A 15,923-nucleotide genomic window follows, 5' to 3' on the forward strand; every position below is an offset into this window, starting at 1 on the left:
TCACATCACTGTCAGTGGATAGACACCAGATCTACTCTAGTATAAGGAGAATTTAGTCCACATTTGGTCTTAATGAAATCAGTTTAGTTTCCTCCATTATTTTTTTTCTTCACAGAAATCTTCACCCAAATATAAACTCTCTCATTCTTCTGTATTCTGTGTTGGCTGTCAGATTTATTCAGTGACATTTCTGTTTTATCTGTACTTGCATTTTTTTAAACCTCCAGGGCAGATCTCATATATAAACTTTTTTGATGGTGTCTGCTCAGCCGATGTGTTAGGATGAAGATTGTGATTTTCATTAAGATAGCATAGAACTGTTTGAATGATAAGCTGCTTCACGATGCAGCTTGAACTCAGAAAGGATGAAAGAGTGTGTGGTGTACTTTCCTTATCACAGCAAATTTCCCCCAGGGGGGTGGCTGAGGGCTGAGTGGGATTTTTTTTTTTTTTTTTTTTTCTTTCCAAAGACCGTATGAGAGTTGCTCTTTGAATTCAGGTAGTCATGTATTTCTCTGGCAAAAAAAGCACCCTGTAAGTATCTGTCAGATCTTTTACAGAGCTAGAGGTCTGCTTATTGGAAGCAGAGTTATATGAGAAACAACCTGTGAAAAACAGTGTAGCTCTACTTTAGATCCATAGAGGAAAGATATGGGACTTAAGTATCTACTACTAATAGGCCAAAACTGAATTTGAATTTGCTACAAAATTTGTTACAACATCCCTGAAACAGATCAACTGTAGTCAATTGGAACTGAACTTTTCACCAGTGAAACAGCATGCTATCAAAAACACACACAGATTCAACCAGAGGAAAATGAAGACCTCGCCAATTTGTACTTCAGACAAGGTAAGACTTCAAACAGAAATGCAATATTCCTTTCCTGATGCGGTGTCTCTGCAATCTACATTCTGCTTCAGCTGCCCACTGAGTTCTGAGTCTGCTTTAATGAGGCTGCTGGTTGCACATAACCCAGACTGTCTTGGGACATGTTTAGGACTCTGAGCAAAGAGGATTTCAGACCTCTTCTGTTTTGTTAGCATTCATGGGCACAAGCGATGCCTGCAAAAAATGTACTCATAAGCTCATGGCCAGACCAGTCCGCCTGTGCTGTGCAAGGCTACAAGAGATGGAGCTCCACAGGAATGGAGCAGGATGAGGGGCCGGCAGCACATTCCTTGCTATGCCCACCTGCCTTCGGAGATTATTTTTCCTTTGAAGAGTAACAGTTAACAGATAAATTTGGGGCAAGAACAGAGAAGGATGCTGTGGGTTTTCTATTAATTCACAGATGTAATCCAGTCTAAATAAAAAAGTTCATTTATTTCAAGATTGCATTCTAGGGAGACCGAGAGCTTGCCATGCCTTTTACTGCAGAACTTAAATAAGCAAGTGAGATGGAAAAGTGTTCAGAGAAAACCACATCTGAAATGATCAAACACCTAGGTCTGAGAAACCATTCAGGTCACAAATGAAGCAGAGTTGGTGACATCCACTAGTCGTTCTGCACTTTTGAGCTTATCATAGAAGGTGGCATAATCTATCCTCATGAGTAACAGAGAAAAGTAACACATTTACAACTCTGACACAAGTCCATAGTAGTGAAAAGGGTGAAATATTAAACATTTGAAGAAGTGGTTCTATCCAAAGTTTACCTCAAATATAATAATTCAGCTTTTTTTATACATTAAAATGTTACTGTGGCAACTTGATAGCTGAGCTGTAATTAAAAACGGGTTCCTACTGCTACAACAGAGTCCAGTTCTGAAGATTCTATCTCCTCTGCTATTTTGATTGGCAATGTATTTTCTGTACTTGTTTAAAGTGACTTTTTTCTTAAAAGGACAGGAACATTCATACTGAGACCTAGACCTCCAGTAAAGATAATATGGGCTTGCCTCACTGAGTTTATTTCTCTCCAGTATGTTCTGTTGGAATTCTGTGCACTCTGAATCCAGTTTCCTGCTCTTGCACTGAGTTACTTAAATGGGTTTTATTTATCCCAAATGTGATTATCCTGATCACATCAAATCAATAGGTAAAGGTCATAGAGTTTTCTCCATCTCTTGACTTCCGTGCTGCTCTGAGTCTCTAACTCTTCAAGCTCCACTGTCAAAATCTCTCTCACATATGACTTGCTTTTTCTCTTTGTCAGTTTTTCCTTACTGCTCATAAAATAATGCTATGCCCTTGGCTATTCTTTGTGAGAAGCATTGTCACGGCTGATTTTTGGGTCACTCAGATAAGAGGGGGTTTGAACCTGCACGCATATACTGTGTCCACCACCCTTCAGCATTTTGAAGCTTACTCCCAAGCCCAAATGATTCCATCGCTCGGAAACTCCCTGTAACAGTCAGTAGAATTCCTTGTTCACTTGCATTTCATGGCTATGCCCCTCAGAAAAATCTGATAAGATATAGTTGGTGCATTAGTCACCTACTCTTACTGTAGACCAGGCTCAGAAGCATGCCCGTAAGTCTATCTCTTTAAGAAAGTGATTCATTTTAAACAGAATTTTTTTGCTATTCAACACTCAACCTGAAATATACCATGGTTGCCAAGATAAGTTAATAATTTGCCTATCACCAGGCAGGTCTGAATCCAACTTTTGATAGTGGCTATCTAAGCCCAGAAGGGAAATTTCCCACAGAAGTGAAATTTTCTGAAAATTTCCCTTTACTGCTTCAGCAGCAGCAGTTGTTGTGGCTTTGGTGGCTTCTGTGCCCAGAGTTATTTTAAATGTTCTCTGACCAGACTTAACGGGCACAGACTTAACAGTCACACCTGGTTTACAGCTATGGTGATTTTTGTCTACCTTAGGGCTCCTGGTGTCGGTATCAACAACGTAGACACAGTGCTTTTGTGGTGGTGAGATTGCATTGAACGGGGGAAGAAGCCAGAAAGTGAAGACAGGCAGGGGCTGCTGCTGCACTGCCCAACCTTTCACGTTAGTGTGAGTTGAACACCCTGACTTACCTTTTATTGATACCGGTACCTCTCATTCGCATTGGCATTTAGGCTGGGATTTTCAAAGGAGTTTGGAGTACCTGTATAAACTTAATTCGGTTTGCACCGCTGATCTCTCAGACACCGTTAAGAATCTGTGGCTTCTTGCAAATGCCAAGGGGGGAAGTTTCTGTTTTTCAGAAGGGTTGCTAGGATTTCACGAGTATAATTCAGAGCTCAGAGCTCAAGCGCCCCTCACGTTGCCATTAATAAACCCGTTACTCGTGTGCAGCCAGTAGCAGCAGAGGTAGTGGAATGAATAGGAAGTTTGAGGAGGAAGTGTGAAAAACAGACTGAAGACAGTGTAGTGTTGATGGTAATCACTTTGCTTCCTTACAGAGGAGATGAAGAACCCGCTGCTCGCAGCTATCTTTTTATTTGCAATGGGTGAGTTTCCATTTGCTGCATAACTTACTACCCTTTGTAAACAGTATAAACTCCTGGCTGTTACTCAAAGGCAAGGCTGTACGACCAAAATCATGACGGAATTAAGTTCTGTGCGTAGGAAGAACAGCAACTGGTAACATTTTTCTCCTGTTTCTTTCACAGTCGTCTTGTTAAACAATTCCTTTCTATTTCCCAGATTCCTGCAACTGCGCAAAGGGGGATTTTTCGTTTTGCCAGCAGCTCCCAGGTGGGTGAGCGTTCACCACGTAACACCTACTCGGTCGAGAGCCGAACGTTACTGCTGAAGGATACCGGCCAGCCCCGACGACCTCGGTGCCCACCGGCGGCGCGCGGCCCCGCGGCGCGCGCCACGGGCAGGGTCCGACCCCGCCCCGCCCCGCCCCCGGAGCTCGCGCCACCGCCCCGCCCGGTGCACGGGCGCCGCCTGGCGGCCGCCCTGCGCCACACCGCTCTATTGCGGGGGCTGCGGGAGCGGGGCTGCCGCAAACGCCCGCGGTTTGCGGAGGGGAAAAGCCGGAGCTGCGAGTAAAGCCTGGCTCGCGCGTAGCGCCCGGGTAGACTGGGGTGACATCAAAAGGGCGGAATCGGTAACGTTTCGTGCGCGACGGTTGCTCGGGATGAACGACTGCTAATGGCAACACGGGCCGGGCCGTCGCATTTCCACCGGGGCTGTCACGCAGCAGCTGGTGGCCGCCTGACGGGCTTGACGGCGAGTTGGCTGCAGGCAGGAACATGCCGCTTGCCCAGGGCCACATCAGGGTGTGAGTGCGCGGTGGCACTGGGCGCGGCATCGCCAGCAGGGCGGGTTGCCCTGACATCAGCCACGGGTAGCTTTCTAGCCCTTGCTTGTAGCCCGTCACACCCAATTCTGCCAAAGCTTTACTGAGAACGCCAGATAAACTAAGAAGAAAACCAAAAATTTCTAGAGTAAATAAACTAAGGTTTTTCTTTTTTAAGAAGAAAGTGGATTTTGATGTCTTTAGAGCAAAGAAAAGGAAATCTTTCTTTGCATAGCTCTTGGAGAACAGCTCTGGTACAGGGGTAGTGCTGTTCTAGGGCTGGGAAGAACTAATAATGTGCATATTCTTTAAGGGGAAGCAGTACAGTAAAACAAAAAAGCACTAGGATAAAACTGAATGCACATGTGGTCACTAATGTCCTCAAATAATTGGACAAGGGGGAAAAAAATGGTGTGTAACATTTGTTATGTTCATCTGGAGAAAGTAGCATAGAGCTTCAGTATATCAGCAGCGGGTAGTGCGATGGGATGTTAGTTGAGATAATTTACTATTTCCAAATGAAAAATCTACTATTTTTTCTTTGTTCTAATACCATCATCTCCTAGAGAAAGCCAGAGGTTTTTTGTAAGACTGAGAGCATAAGGAATAATACAACACCCTGTGCTTTTGCAAGCAGAGACAGGTCTGCAACACTATGGTCACCACTTGGATCTCAGTTAATAGAAGTTATTTGGGAATAAATTGGTAGAAATTTAGTAGAAGAGTGAAAATGTTTCCTTTCCATCACTCTCTCCAGAACTGTTTTTTCCAATAGTTTCAGGAGCAGTATGGTACAAACATATTGACATGAAGTGTTACAGCACCAGTGTTGCTTTAAAACAACAAAATCCACAAATATGAAACACCAAGTAAATTAAAGGCCGAATTCAGAGCAAAAAGGGAGAAGAATGAGAGAGCACTTGCTGCTTTCCACAGTTAGAGCACCATGTCTGTGGTGTGGTAGCCAAGATTTGGTATGGTGGTCAGACTAGGAAAGTAAAGAATTAAAAAATTATTCAAATTGCTGTAGAAACAAGGAAGATCTGACCTCCACCTTCCTGAAAGGAAGCTGTACATACCTAAGCTGGTGCAGCATAACTTTATTAGCACATTTCTTTTAGTAAGAAAAAGGAAGCATCAAAAAGTGAGGGTATTAAATTCTGAGCTGTATTAATCTGACAGGTTTTGGTCCAAGTTAACTTTTAACTTAAATATACAGCTACCATCTGAATGATGAAATGAATACCGAGGATACTCTGTAACTCGGGCTGTAGGAAGAAATTGCCCTGAACCAGGAAAACAGGAGGGCTGATCTTTTATCTCATAACCTAGGTTCTGAGATACTACAAGCATGCTGTAACACCATCTCCAGGTCTCATTCAAGATTGATAGGCCTATTGGCAACTCATTAAACCAGGGGTCCTCAAACTGTTTAACCAGGGGGCCGGCGCGCGGCTGCAGTGGCAGGCAGTCATCTGCGGCTGCTTGGTTTCCCCCCCCCAACCCCCAGCGGGGGGGGGCGGGGGGGGAGGCAGAGGGGTCTGTAAATACCAGGGGCCGGATCAAGGACCCTGGGGGACGTATCCAGCCCACGGGCCATAGTTTGAGGACCCCTGCATTAAACCTGACAGATTAAAAAAAAGGTCATGTGTTTCTACTTATCAGGAAAAATTCACTTTTAACCACTTAAGTATCCTGTACCTGTTGAGATCCCTATCTACTTTTCTGAAGAGGGGAAAAAAAAAAATTCTGGGTCTTTTTTTAATAGTGTGGGTGGTACTTTGAGACATCATGGCTGATTCTTCTGAACTAATAGTTCAGACAGTAAGACACAAAGCAAAAGAACAGTCATATTTTATCACTACCATTTCTGGTAAGAGATTTTTGAAATACTGAAATAAGCTTAACCACTAGAGACTGAAAATGAGTTCCTTTAAGAATATCATCAGTGTTTAATTTCCCTTCAGCTGAAAAATGTATATGTTCAGTTGAAGAAAAAAATGCTTATATTTTTGCTTCCAAAAATTAAGCACAAGTAATTTTGTACATAAAATTTTGTTCCTCCTCTTTTATAATATGATCATTATGAAGCTAGTAGTATAAGCAGCATATTGTTTTTCTCTAGCAATAGTGCATTATTCTGAACTCCAGGCAGAGGTGACTGATGGGTTTGGAGTAATTCTGAAGTCTGGTCAATCAGTTCTACTGTGGATAATTAGCCTTGTGTTGCATTGTATATGGCTTTGCAAGAAACTCCACAGCAATTCTTGCCAGTTGGAAACATCACATTGGCCCTTGGTGGTACTCACTAAAATGCAGTCCCTCTCTTCATTTGTACCCCAGCTTAATTGCATAACATTAATTTCTAAGATTTTTCACAAGGGTGCATGCAGTCAGTTCTGGCCCATTCTTCCCAAAATGTCTATAAATATGTTTAACAGTCAATAAGCTGCTCCAGGCAGAGCTGCTGCCAACTCCAGTTTACAATCCTGCAGGTGAACAGAGCCTCACTCCCACGCAAGGCAGATGCTCCTGCTTCTCCAGGGTTCCCAAGTCACAGCGATTCCCCCAGGGAAGGGGCTTACTCCCCAGACCCAGAGTAACCCGCCAGGAGCCAATGCTTTGTTACAGGTTTCAGCAAACAATTGAGCACTTCCAGAAACACAGTGTCAGGACAGGCACTGTCTGTCAGTTGAGAATGGTGTGAAACAAGAGCACAGCTGGGAGATAAATATCTAGAGTCTCTTAGGGCAGAGGCTCACAGTAGCTTTATCATTTGGTTTAAGGAAATTACCTTGCAATAGCTTTCCTTGAAGCAGAGGGCCAAAAGCTAGTAATGTGTCCTTGAATATAGGCAATTTGTTTCTGCAATTTTTGTGACAAAGAATGCAGAAGTGTTTCCAGAAGTCTAAAAGACATTTCATTCAGAATTGGAAAAAATATTATTTTTTTTAAATTAAGACTTAAATAAGTGGAGAGGCAAGCAGGATGTCACTATTATAAGAGAGAAACACAATTCAAAGGTGTTAACAATACCAAAGCTGTAGGAAACACCATGGCATGCATAAAACACAGGAAGAATTATCCTTTTCTACCTTCATGTAGGAAAACTAGGTTTTACTTGGAATCATTAGGACTGATAAGGTTTAATCTTTCGACATGTCTCTGTCACTTGTTCTAAAATTGGTGAACTGCTTGCCTTGAGAGTAAACATGGCATAAGGACTCACACAGCTGGTTCTTATTTTGTTGCGCAAAAGGGTATAGCCTGCTTTGTATTTAGTTTTGCTTCTCATAGTCACCTCGCACTGGCTGATGGTAAATAATTGCCTGTGATGGGTCTTTTCCAGTCCGTGTGTTTTCATCTTGCAGACTGGGACAATGAATTGGTATGCTACAAAGAATTAAGTGAGGATCTAACCTGTACCTGGCTGCCAGTACCCAGTGCTCCAAATACAATTAATTATACTGTGTTCCTAAAATGGTAAGTCTAAAAAGTCATTTCAAAACCCAAAAAACTGTCATTCCTGATCGGCATCGTTACTACCTGCCTGAGTTTTGCTCCAGTGTATTTTATCACATTGTAGATTGTTACACAATACCGGTCAAAACCTTTCTTCACACCCCATTGCTACCTATTGATTTGGGAAGAGCTTGGTAAGAGTGTGGTGGGTTGACCCTGGCTGGACACCAGATGCCCACCAAGCCAGTCTGTCATTCCCCTCCTCAGCAGGACAGGGGAGACAAAATAGAACAAAAGGCTTGTGGGTCGAGATAAGGACAGGGAGAGATTGCTCACTAATTACCGCCGTCACAGGCAAAACAGACTCATCTTGGGGAAAAAAATTATTTATTACTCATTGAGTAGGACAATGAGAAATGAAACCAAATCTTGAAAACCCCTTCCCCCCACCCCTCTCTTCTTCCTGGTCTTTACTCCCAGGTAGTTTTCTCTACCTTCTCCTGCAAAAGCAGTGCTGGGTGTCAGGGAATGGAGGCTGTGGTCAGCTCATCACACACTGTCTCTGTGCTCCTTTCTCCTCCGGGGAAGGGGTCTCCTCACACTCTTCCCTGCTCCAGCGTGGATCCCTCCCGTGGGGTGCAGCCCTTGAGGCACAGACTGCCCCAGCCTGGGTCCCCCACAGGGTCACAGTCCTGCCACCAACCCTGCTCCAGCATGGGCTGCTGTCTCCATGGGGCCACAGTCCTGCCAGGAGCCTGATCCAGCGTGGGCTTCCCTGGGGTCACAGCCTCCTTCGGGCATCCAGCTGCTGTGGCATGGGGGCCTCCATGGGCTGCAGGTGGGTATCTGCTCCACCATGGACAGCCATGGGCTGCAGGGGACAGCCTGCCAGTTCTTCGTGGGGAACATGGGCTGCAGGGGAACCTCTGCCCTGGTGCCTGGAGCACCTCCTGCCCTTCTGCACTGACCTGGGGGTCTGCAGGGTTGTTGCTCTCACATAGTCTCACTCCTCTCTCTCACTGCAGTTGTGCAGGTTTTCTTCACCCCTTCTTAAATAAGTTATCCCAGGGGCACCACTGTTGCTGATGGGCTCAGCCTTGGCCAGCTACACGTCCCTCTTGGAGCTGGCTGGCACTGGCTCTGTCAGACACAGGAGAAGCTTCTGGCATCTTCTCACAGAAGACACCCCTGTAGCTCCCATGCTACCAGAATCTTGCCACACAAACCCAATAGAAAGAGTCACTATACATCTTTCCATGCCTCCAACACACTCTCTGAAACACTATTGCCAAAGATCACGTTTATTTGCATATATTGACTTGCATTGAATATTCAATACTAATGTGTTAAAAAAACCCCAAACAACCCAAACAAAAAATCCCCAAACAACAAATACTAAGCTGGATTTTATTATACATGATATATTTTGTTATACCATGTTTCCAAGGAGATGTCAGATGTGGCACATTATAAAAACAGGATTTTAGGAAATTTTTTGCAATTCTGAATTGGTTTAATAGATCGAATGAACTTGTAGGGTTAATCTTAAACTGATTACCTTGAAATATGGGTATCTTCAGTTCTGCCTTTTTTGAAAAAGCTAAACCAAAGAAGCCAGGTACAACATGGATAGGCATATTAAACAAGTATCTGGTCACTGGTTTGGTAAAAAAAAAAATAAAAAAAAAAAAATGCAGACTTCTGTTTCAGTATCTGTAGTACAAAACGGATTTTCCTCATTTTATATCTACATATTTGGATCTCCCATGAGATTAAGGGTACACTTAGCAATACATAAGTGAGATCTGACGAGATGATCTTTGCCATGAGACCGTGTCATGGGGTCCACCAGGTACAACATTGTATGCCATTGGCAAATTCTGATACTTATTGCTGATTATTTTGCCACATAATCCACCATTCTGCATTAAAAAAGATCTGTGGTTAGGAGCAACTCCTAAAGCTAAGGAAACGTCACTACACTGGGAAATTCCCCAGGGTCATCTTCTGCACATTGCAGAAGAGCAAAGCAGCCACCTCAGGGCTGAAGTGATTCCCCCCATTGCCTTTAAGATTTTTTCACTGGAGGTAGCAGCGGGTGCCAACTCACAGCAAGCACCAAACACCACTGCATTTGCTGTCTTGCCTCTTGGGTCTTCCAGGACCTCCTGTTTCTTGGAAGGGGAGAAGTACCTGTGAAACTGCTCTGCTTCTGTAGAGATGTTATCAGCTGACACAATGGTAAACTGGCTGTGCTTAGAGTCTTCAGCCAAGATCAGCCTGTGCTGTTCCTAGGCTGCAGAGCTGATGTTCTAAATGAGGAAGGCAGAAAAAAAACAGTGAAAGAGAGGTGGATGGGGAAGGAGGGACCCAGTTGCTTCACAGAGGTGTTGATTGTCCCAAGCCAGAGCCACAACTTGCGCCTCAGTCTCCTAGGCTTCAATCCAGTGGTCTAAAAGAAAAACTTCCTTTCCTCTTTTTTATTGGGTTAAAAGGAAATAAAAAATGCTTGAAAGGGCTTTTTCCTTGCCTAGAAAAGGACATCACCCCTTTCTGCAAGTAACATCAGTTTGACACTGAAATTATCCTTGCTCCTTAGGATTTAGTTGTCACGAAGGAAAGGATTAACGAAAAACACTCCCACAGAGAAGTTCTAACCAAGCATTCAAAATTGTACTTGGAAATATTAATTGCTGATTCACAACTAGTCCAAAACAGAAGACAGGGGAACCTTCAAGTGTTCAGTTATTAAATATTGTATCATGATCAGCACATTTAATATTTAGGTAGGCAAATTAGTATGCCAGCCCATTTCTTTAAGAACTTTGAACTGGCAGAGCTTTAACCTTGAAAAAAATCTCTCCTGTGTGCAGCAGAAAGTAAATAAGAGAGAGAGAGAGATGTGAGTGGGTGGCAAGGGTCGAACCTAGGCAGAACAGAAATAGCCTCATATGTAAGGCCTTAAACCTCTCGGACTTTCTGTGCTGTGTGTGTTAGGTACACCAGGGGAAGTCTACAGGGCTGAGGACTGAGGTGGCATTTAGACATCTCTGTCAGACTCTTTTTTTATTGCAGGAACAAGTCAGAAGACAGGCATACAACTGACAAAAGGTTTTTCATACCTATGTCGTAATTTAGATTCAGGCAACTGGGAAATTTTGCTGTGCAAAAGGAATTTAGGTGCTTCTATGGTAGGTGGCAATTTCACTTTATGAAGTAATTTCTAACTTGATTTTATACCTTCTAAATTTCCTAGGGTACTGTAATTACATTTGCTGTTTGAAGCGGCTCAGGCCCCACCTTCAAGATTTCAAGCTGCTGAATTTTGTATATAAGTAGCTGGAAAACTATTAATTGCTGTAATGTTACTTTCTGAGACGGGGGAGGAAAGAGTAATCCAATAAAATGTTTATTTTTCATTCTGCTTCCTTCTCTCCAAAGGGACAGAATACCAAAACTTTTTCAACGAAACACATCGTCATCTTCCATTACGATAGAACGAAGGAATCTTTACATGAAGCGATCTGCATCTATTTGGATAGCAGTGAACTATGCCCATGACAGCTGCGTGAAAGGAAAGAAGATCTCAGTCATACCGAGTGAAGCAGGTACAGCATCTTCATGAGTTGTTTTACTGCAGTGCCCAGCTGAGGTGTTTTCTTAAAGATTATTTCCAAAATTGTGACTTACAATATACGCTTATTATTTTTACTGATTCAGAGAGCTAAACTGCAGTTTGGCTTCCTTGGATGAAATCTTTAGAAGTCAATAGCAGCTATCAGCTTTTACAGAAGGGTTTTACTTTAAATAATTTGCTAGACTATAAAATAGTCACATCCAGGAAAATATATAGCAGTATTTGTGTACAGTACTTAACCAGTTTCCTGTGCTCTCTTTAATGGTTGTCTGAACTTCTTCATCTGAACTTCTTCATTGGTTTACAAAGAGCAGGTTGACTCAGTACCATGTGCTTAAGGAATCCTTGTTATAGAGTATTAGCATTTTGAGAAACCTTTTCAAAGTTCAGCTCTTTTCAAAGGCTGGTTACCCATTACAGGGTGCTGCAGAGGAGTTATGAAAAAAGGAATCCTATCAACTATGTGCTTTAGGAGTTTATTTAAAGATTCCCTACAGTATCTGATTACTGAGATAACTTTGAGAGCTTCTCGAAACTTCACCTCTCAGAGTAATCATGGTCCAAGAAAAAAACAGTGCTCCTCTCTGCTGGGGGGGCACTACCAGTACAACCGGAATATTCACCGTGACCTCCTCTGGAGGCTCTTGGCCACCTTGTGGCTTTTAGAGAGAAAGACAAAAACGTAGTTGCACTTACAATTATATAGCTAAACACAGTTGCTGAAGACATTCTGAAAAGTTTTTATAGAATTCATGATTATAGGTACTCTTGACATTTTGATTTTGCTTTTGCAGATTCACCTGCTTAGAAAAAGGGTCTTCCTGAAATCAGTAGAAGCATTTACAAAAGAAAGGCAAAAGGAACAACCCTCTTTTTTTCATACCATGAAGATATAGTAATAGTAATTTTTAATTTCCAGTCTTCTTAAAAATCTTTGTGTTCAATATTCTCTGTCAAGTCTTTTATTTTTTATAAATGACGCCTGAAAGACAAAATTATCAAAGCTTTCCTGCATCTCTTGCATTTATAACAGTTGCATGTTCCCCATTTTAGGGAAGTGCTCAACACTATCTATCATAAATGCTCACCAGATCACAAACCAATTGATAATAAAATGGGACCTGCCTGCAACTCCTACACTGTATGAGCTGAGATACAGAGAGGCACTCACAGAATCCGCTCGGTGGACAGTGGTAAGTACTTCCAGATGACAACCAAGAACATGAGGTGCCTCGCTGTCAGCTCAGCAGTACATAGCACACACAGCAGGACATCAACAGGATGCAGCTGAAGATCACGCACAACAAGGGGAGCAAGGAAGCACAGCATGCAGCCGATTTGTAGGCAAATCTCACAAAGGTCCCTTAATTCTGTTCTAACAGATCCTGAGCTGTTTGGGAAAGAAAGATTAATAGTTTTATACAGGAAAAAAAACCCAGAATGACATGTCAGCTGGTTCATTAACCCATCAATGAGACACTACAGTCATCAGCAATGCAAAAGCTGAAAAGGATATCCGAAATGCCATGCAAACTCAAATCCTGATTACAGTTTAAGTGATGGGCAATATTAGTCTTTCTGCTGGCATCATTAAATTTTCAAACTGATTAGAGATCAGGTTGCTCTGATTTTTAAGGTAATTCATACCTTACACACTTGGTTTTTGCTTTGGTTTTACACATTTCCTTCTTTGACAACAAGGGAAATAACTTCTCTGTAATACAAGATCAGTTGCAGATGCATTTTAGCACATACAACAGTGAGAATATGGTGCAACAAGACGACACCTAAAACTAAAGGGACAAAGAAAGAGGTGAAAAAAGTCATAATTTCAGTGAGATTGGCATGCAGCAGCAATGGTTGCTCTTCCTGCCCCTTGTTATGAGCACTTGATGCGAAGGCTTTGCCAACGGGCATGCATATATACATATCACCGAGTCCCTGAAACTGTGTTTTTCAAGCTATTCTCTGTAGTTGGATGAAGAATATGTGTAAGAAAGATTTCACCTTCCTACAGAGAAAGTGCAAGTCTTGGAAGAGTTCCCATATTCATTGATATGCAAGTTCTAGACCATTCTATGACAGTCAGATACCCAAGCATTCTCCACCCAGTAGCGTGACATATAGATAACCATGTGGAGACAGTCTGGTACACAGCATGTGGAAGAACAGAGAGTTTAAGAGCAGTAAGAATGCATATCCTACAAGGTTTGGAGGCAGGGGAGACAGAAAATTCAAGTTAGGAATGTGAAGGACTAGTAGGGACAGCCACACTGCTTGATGAGAATGACAGAGTACTGAAAGACTACAGGTCATAAATACTCATTATCTCCCGTGTCCCAGCTGATCCTCTGAACTTAGGCTATAATCTCTGCATAATCACGTGAATGTAAGCTGTATTTACAGATGGGACTAGAGGGGAAGGGTGAGTGTGGGCATACAAGCACAGAAGATATATAAAGCTAGCTAAGAAATAGCGTTTATCAAGAGTAGCATTAATACACCTGTAATATAATATAACACTTGGGTCTTCAATCTGTTTCACTTCCCTGTTGTTCTGTAGCATATTTTGAGGTTTTCTGTAATATTGTGTATTGTAGGGGGGGGTTGTGACCAAGCTAGTTTTGTTAGCAAAAGTATATGAAGCCAGTTAATTAACTCTAATAAAAAAAAGAAAAGCACTGCAGAAAACCAAAAAGAAGAGCTGGTCACCTAATAGTGGGGAATTTGAGCAGAATTCTGATGGTTTTGGTTTGGGTTTTGTGGTTGTTGGTTTTTTTTTTTGTAGAAGTTCATATAATTAAGAAAACAAAACTTCACAACAGACAAACGCTAAAACAATTATTTCAATCTGCAGTAACACTTCTACCAAAAACATCATAACACCTGTAACTGTTCAGAACAAAGGTCCATTTAATGCAGGATACTATGATCCAATAGCACCCACCAATGGATATCTGGGCAAGACTATAAAATAGTTCAAGCATATAGCAAGAATTTGCTATCATGTATTCTCCTACAGTTTTCAGCTCAAGGATTTCCTTAGACACAGGTGGTGTCTTTGTTTCAAGGCAATCTCCATTCCCTGTACAGTCACTGGAGCTCCAGTGCCATCATCAGCTGCAGATGTACATAACTTCTGTGGTACTGAGGCATGGACAGTCATATGTTCAGTCCAGCCATGCTCCTTACCACATCAGTCATGTGGATCAATTCAAATATACTATAACATTTGAGAATAAAGGGATTTAATTTTTTTTTTTTAATATTTAATTTGATTTTGACATCTTGTTCTTCAGAATGCCAACAAGGCTTGGAGCTAAGTGGTAGTTTTTCAGTATTTGTATAATGCCTAATTGCTTTTAAAATCAATATTTAGACCTAAACTGTTGCTTACATGTCCTGACTGAGCAGAACAAGCTCATGAACAGGCAGGTATTGCCTTGAAAGAATGAAAAGATATTGGCTAAAATGCATAGTAATTCCTCTTCGATGATAGGAACCCCTACTTTCAGCTGTAGTTAGAAGACTGGTCCTTGGCTGAGAAAACAGTTAACATAAGGTTATGTTTTATTGCTGCCACATAAATTAAACATCATTTGGTTTTAGGTGCCTGTAGAAAGCAATGCTGCCAATGTCACCATTTCGAACTTAAATGCTATGTCTTCATACATTGTTCAGCTCAGATGCAAAGCCAAGGATGGTCTCCACTGTGTTTGCATTTGGAGTGAAGAGATTTTGGTCCCTCGCAGTAAGTGAAATAGTTTTGTCCTAGTGGGAATAAACATGATGTAAAAGCCTTTTGAAGTGTTGTACCATATGAAATAGCATAGTCAGATAATTTTGCAAATATGAAGAACAAACTAATTCATATGAGCACCTCTCCATCTTTTTCCATGTTTACCAGAGCTCACAAACAAACCAAGAATATCATATAATGCTACTACAGAAATCTCTCCAGGCAGAAGAAGTGTTCTTCTGAAGTGGGAGGTAATGTTCAGTTTGAGTCTGGGTACCTTCTATTACGTCCATGCTATTAATTTATTGCTTTATAGGAAAACTGATTGTATTGAGACTACACTGTATAAGCAAAAGGCATTGAATATTGTACTTTTGCTTCAGGATTCACTGCATTTGTATGGTGGTGGTTTAGGTGCTAGAAACTAGCAAGGAAAAACAGCACTGATTTATAAACCTTAAAAGTTATTAAAACAGCACTGCGCTTAAAGTCATTGACTAGAATAAAGATTCTTAGCAGCTTACCTAAAAAATTGCTGTGCCTCAAGTTTGTCTCTTGAAAGCTCCTCCTAAGTCTTTAGTGCATACAAATGACGCACCTTGTGTTTCATGTGTTCCTAAGGACCATTCATATTCTAGAGAGACCAAAACCTTTTAGAAAAGCTTGCTAAATCTACTAACTTACTAATTCAGAAATGCAACTACATTATAATCAGGATGGAGAAAGAGCCTCTGGCTTACAAGAACAGCATCTAACTGCACGCTTCCCATGATGACATCTAAAGTTCAAACCTACGTGTCAGAAGCAACCCCTCTTCTGCAGCAGGAATCATTATCTATCAACTGACTGACTACAGCAGATCAGTCAGTTTTACCATCTGAAGTCATCTTG

At 41.9% G+C, this 15,923-nt stretch overlaps 1 protein-coding gene across 1 annotated transcript in view; it reads left to right on the plus strand.

The window, feature by feature from the left end:
- The first annotated feature begins 526 nt into the window (after window positions 1-526).
- The window catches only part of LOC130142446 (interleukin-31 receptor subunit alpha-like), a 34,744-nt gene continuing 19,347 nt past the window's right edge, over window positions 527-15,923 (plus strand). Inside the window, exons 1-8 of the mRNA XM_056324396.1 lie at window positions 527-850; window positions 3,347-3,394; window positions 3,591-3,641; window positions 7,566-7,677; window positions 11,098-11,264; window positions 12,347-12,486; window positions 14,903-15,044; window positions 15,201-15,283. Of these exons, the coding sequence (XP_056180371.1) occupies window positions 3,352-3,394; window positions 3,591-3,641; window positions 7,566-7,677; window positions 11,098-11,264; window positions 12,347-12,486; window positions 14,903-15,044; window positions 15,201-15,283 (738 nt within the window). The 5' untranslated portion in view covers window positions 527-850; window positions 3,347-3,351. The remainder of the gene's footprint in view (window positions 851-3,346; window positions 3,395-3,590; window positions 3,642-7,565; window positions 7,678-11,097; window positions 11,265-12,346; window positions 12,487-14,902; window positions 15,045-15,200; window positions 15,284-15,923) is intronic.

This window comes from Falco biarmicus, chromosome Z (assembly GCF_023638135.1).
Source record: "Falco biarmicus isolate bFalBia1 chromosome Z, bFalBia1.pri, whole genome shotgun sequence".
NCBI lineage: Eukaryota > Metazoa > Chordata > Aves > Falconiformes > Falconidae > Falco > Falco biarmicus.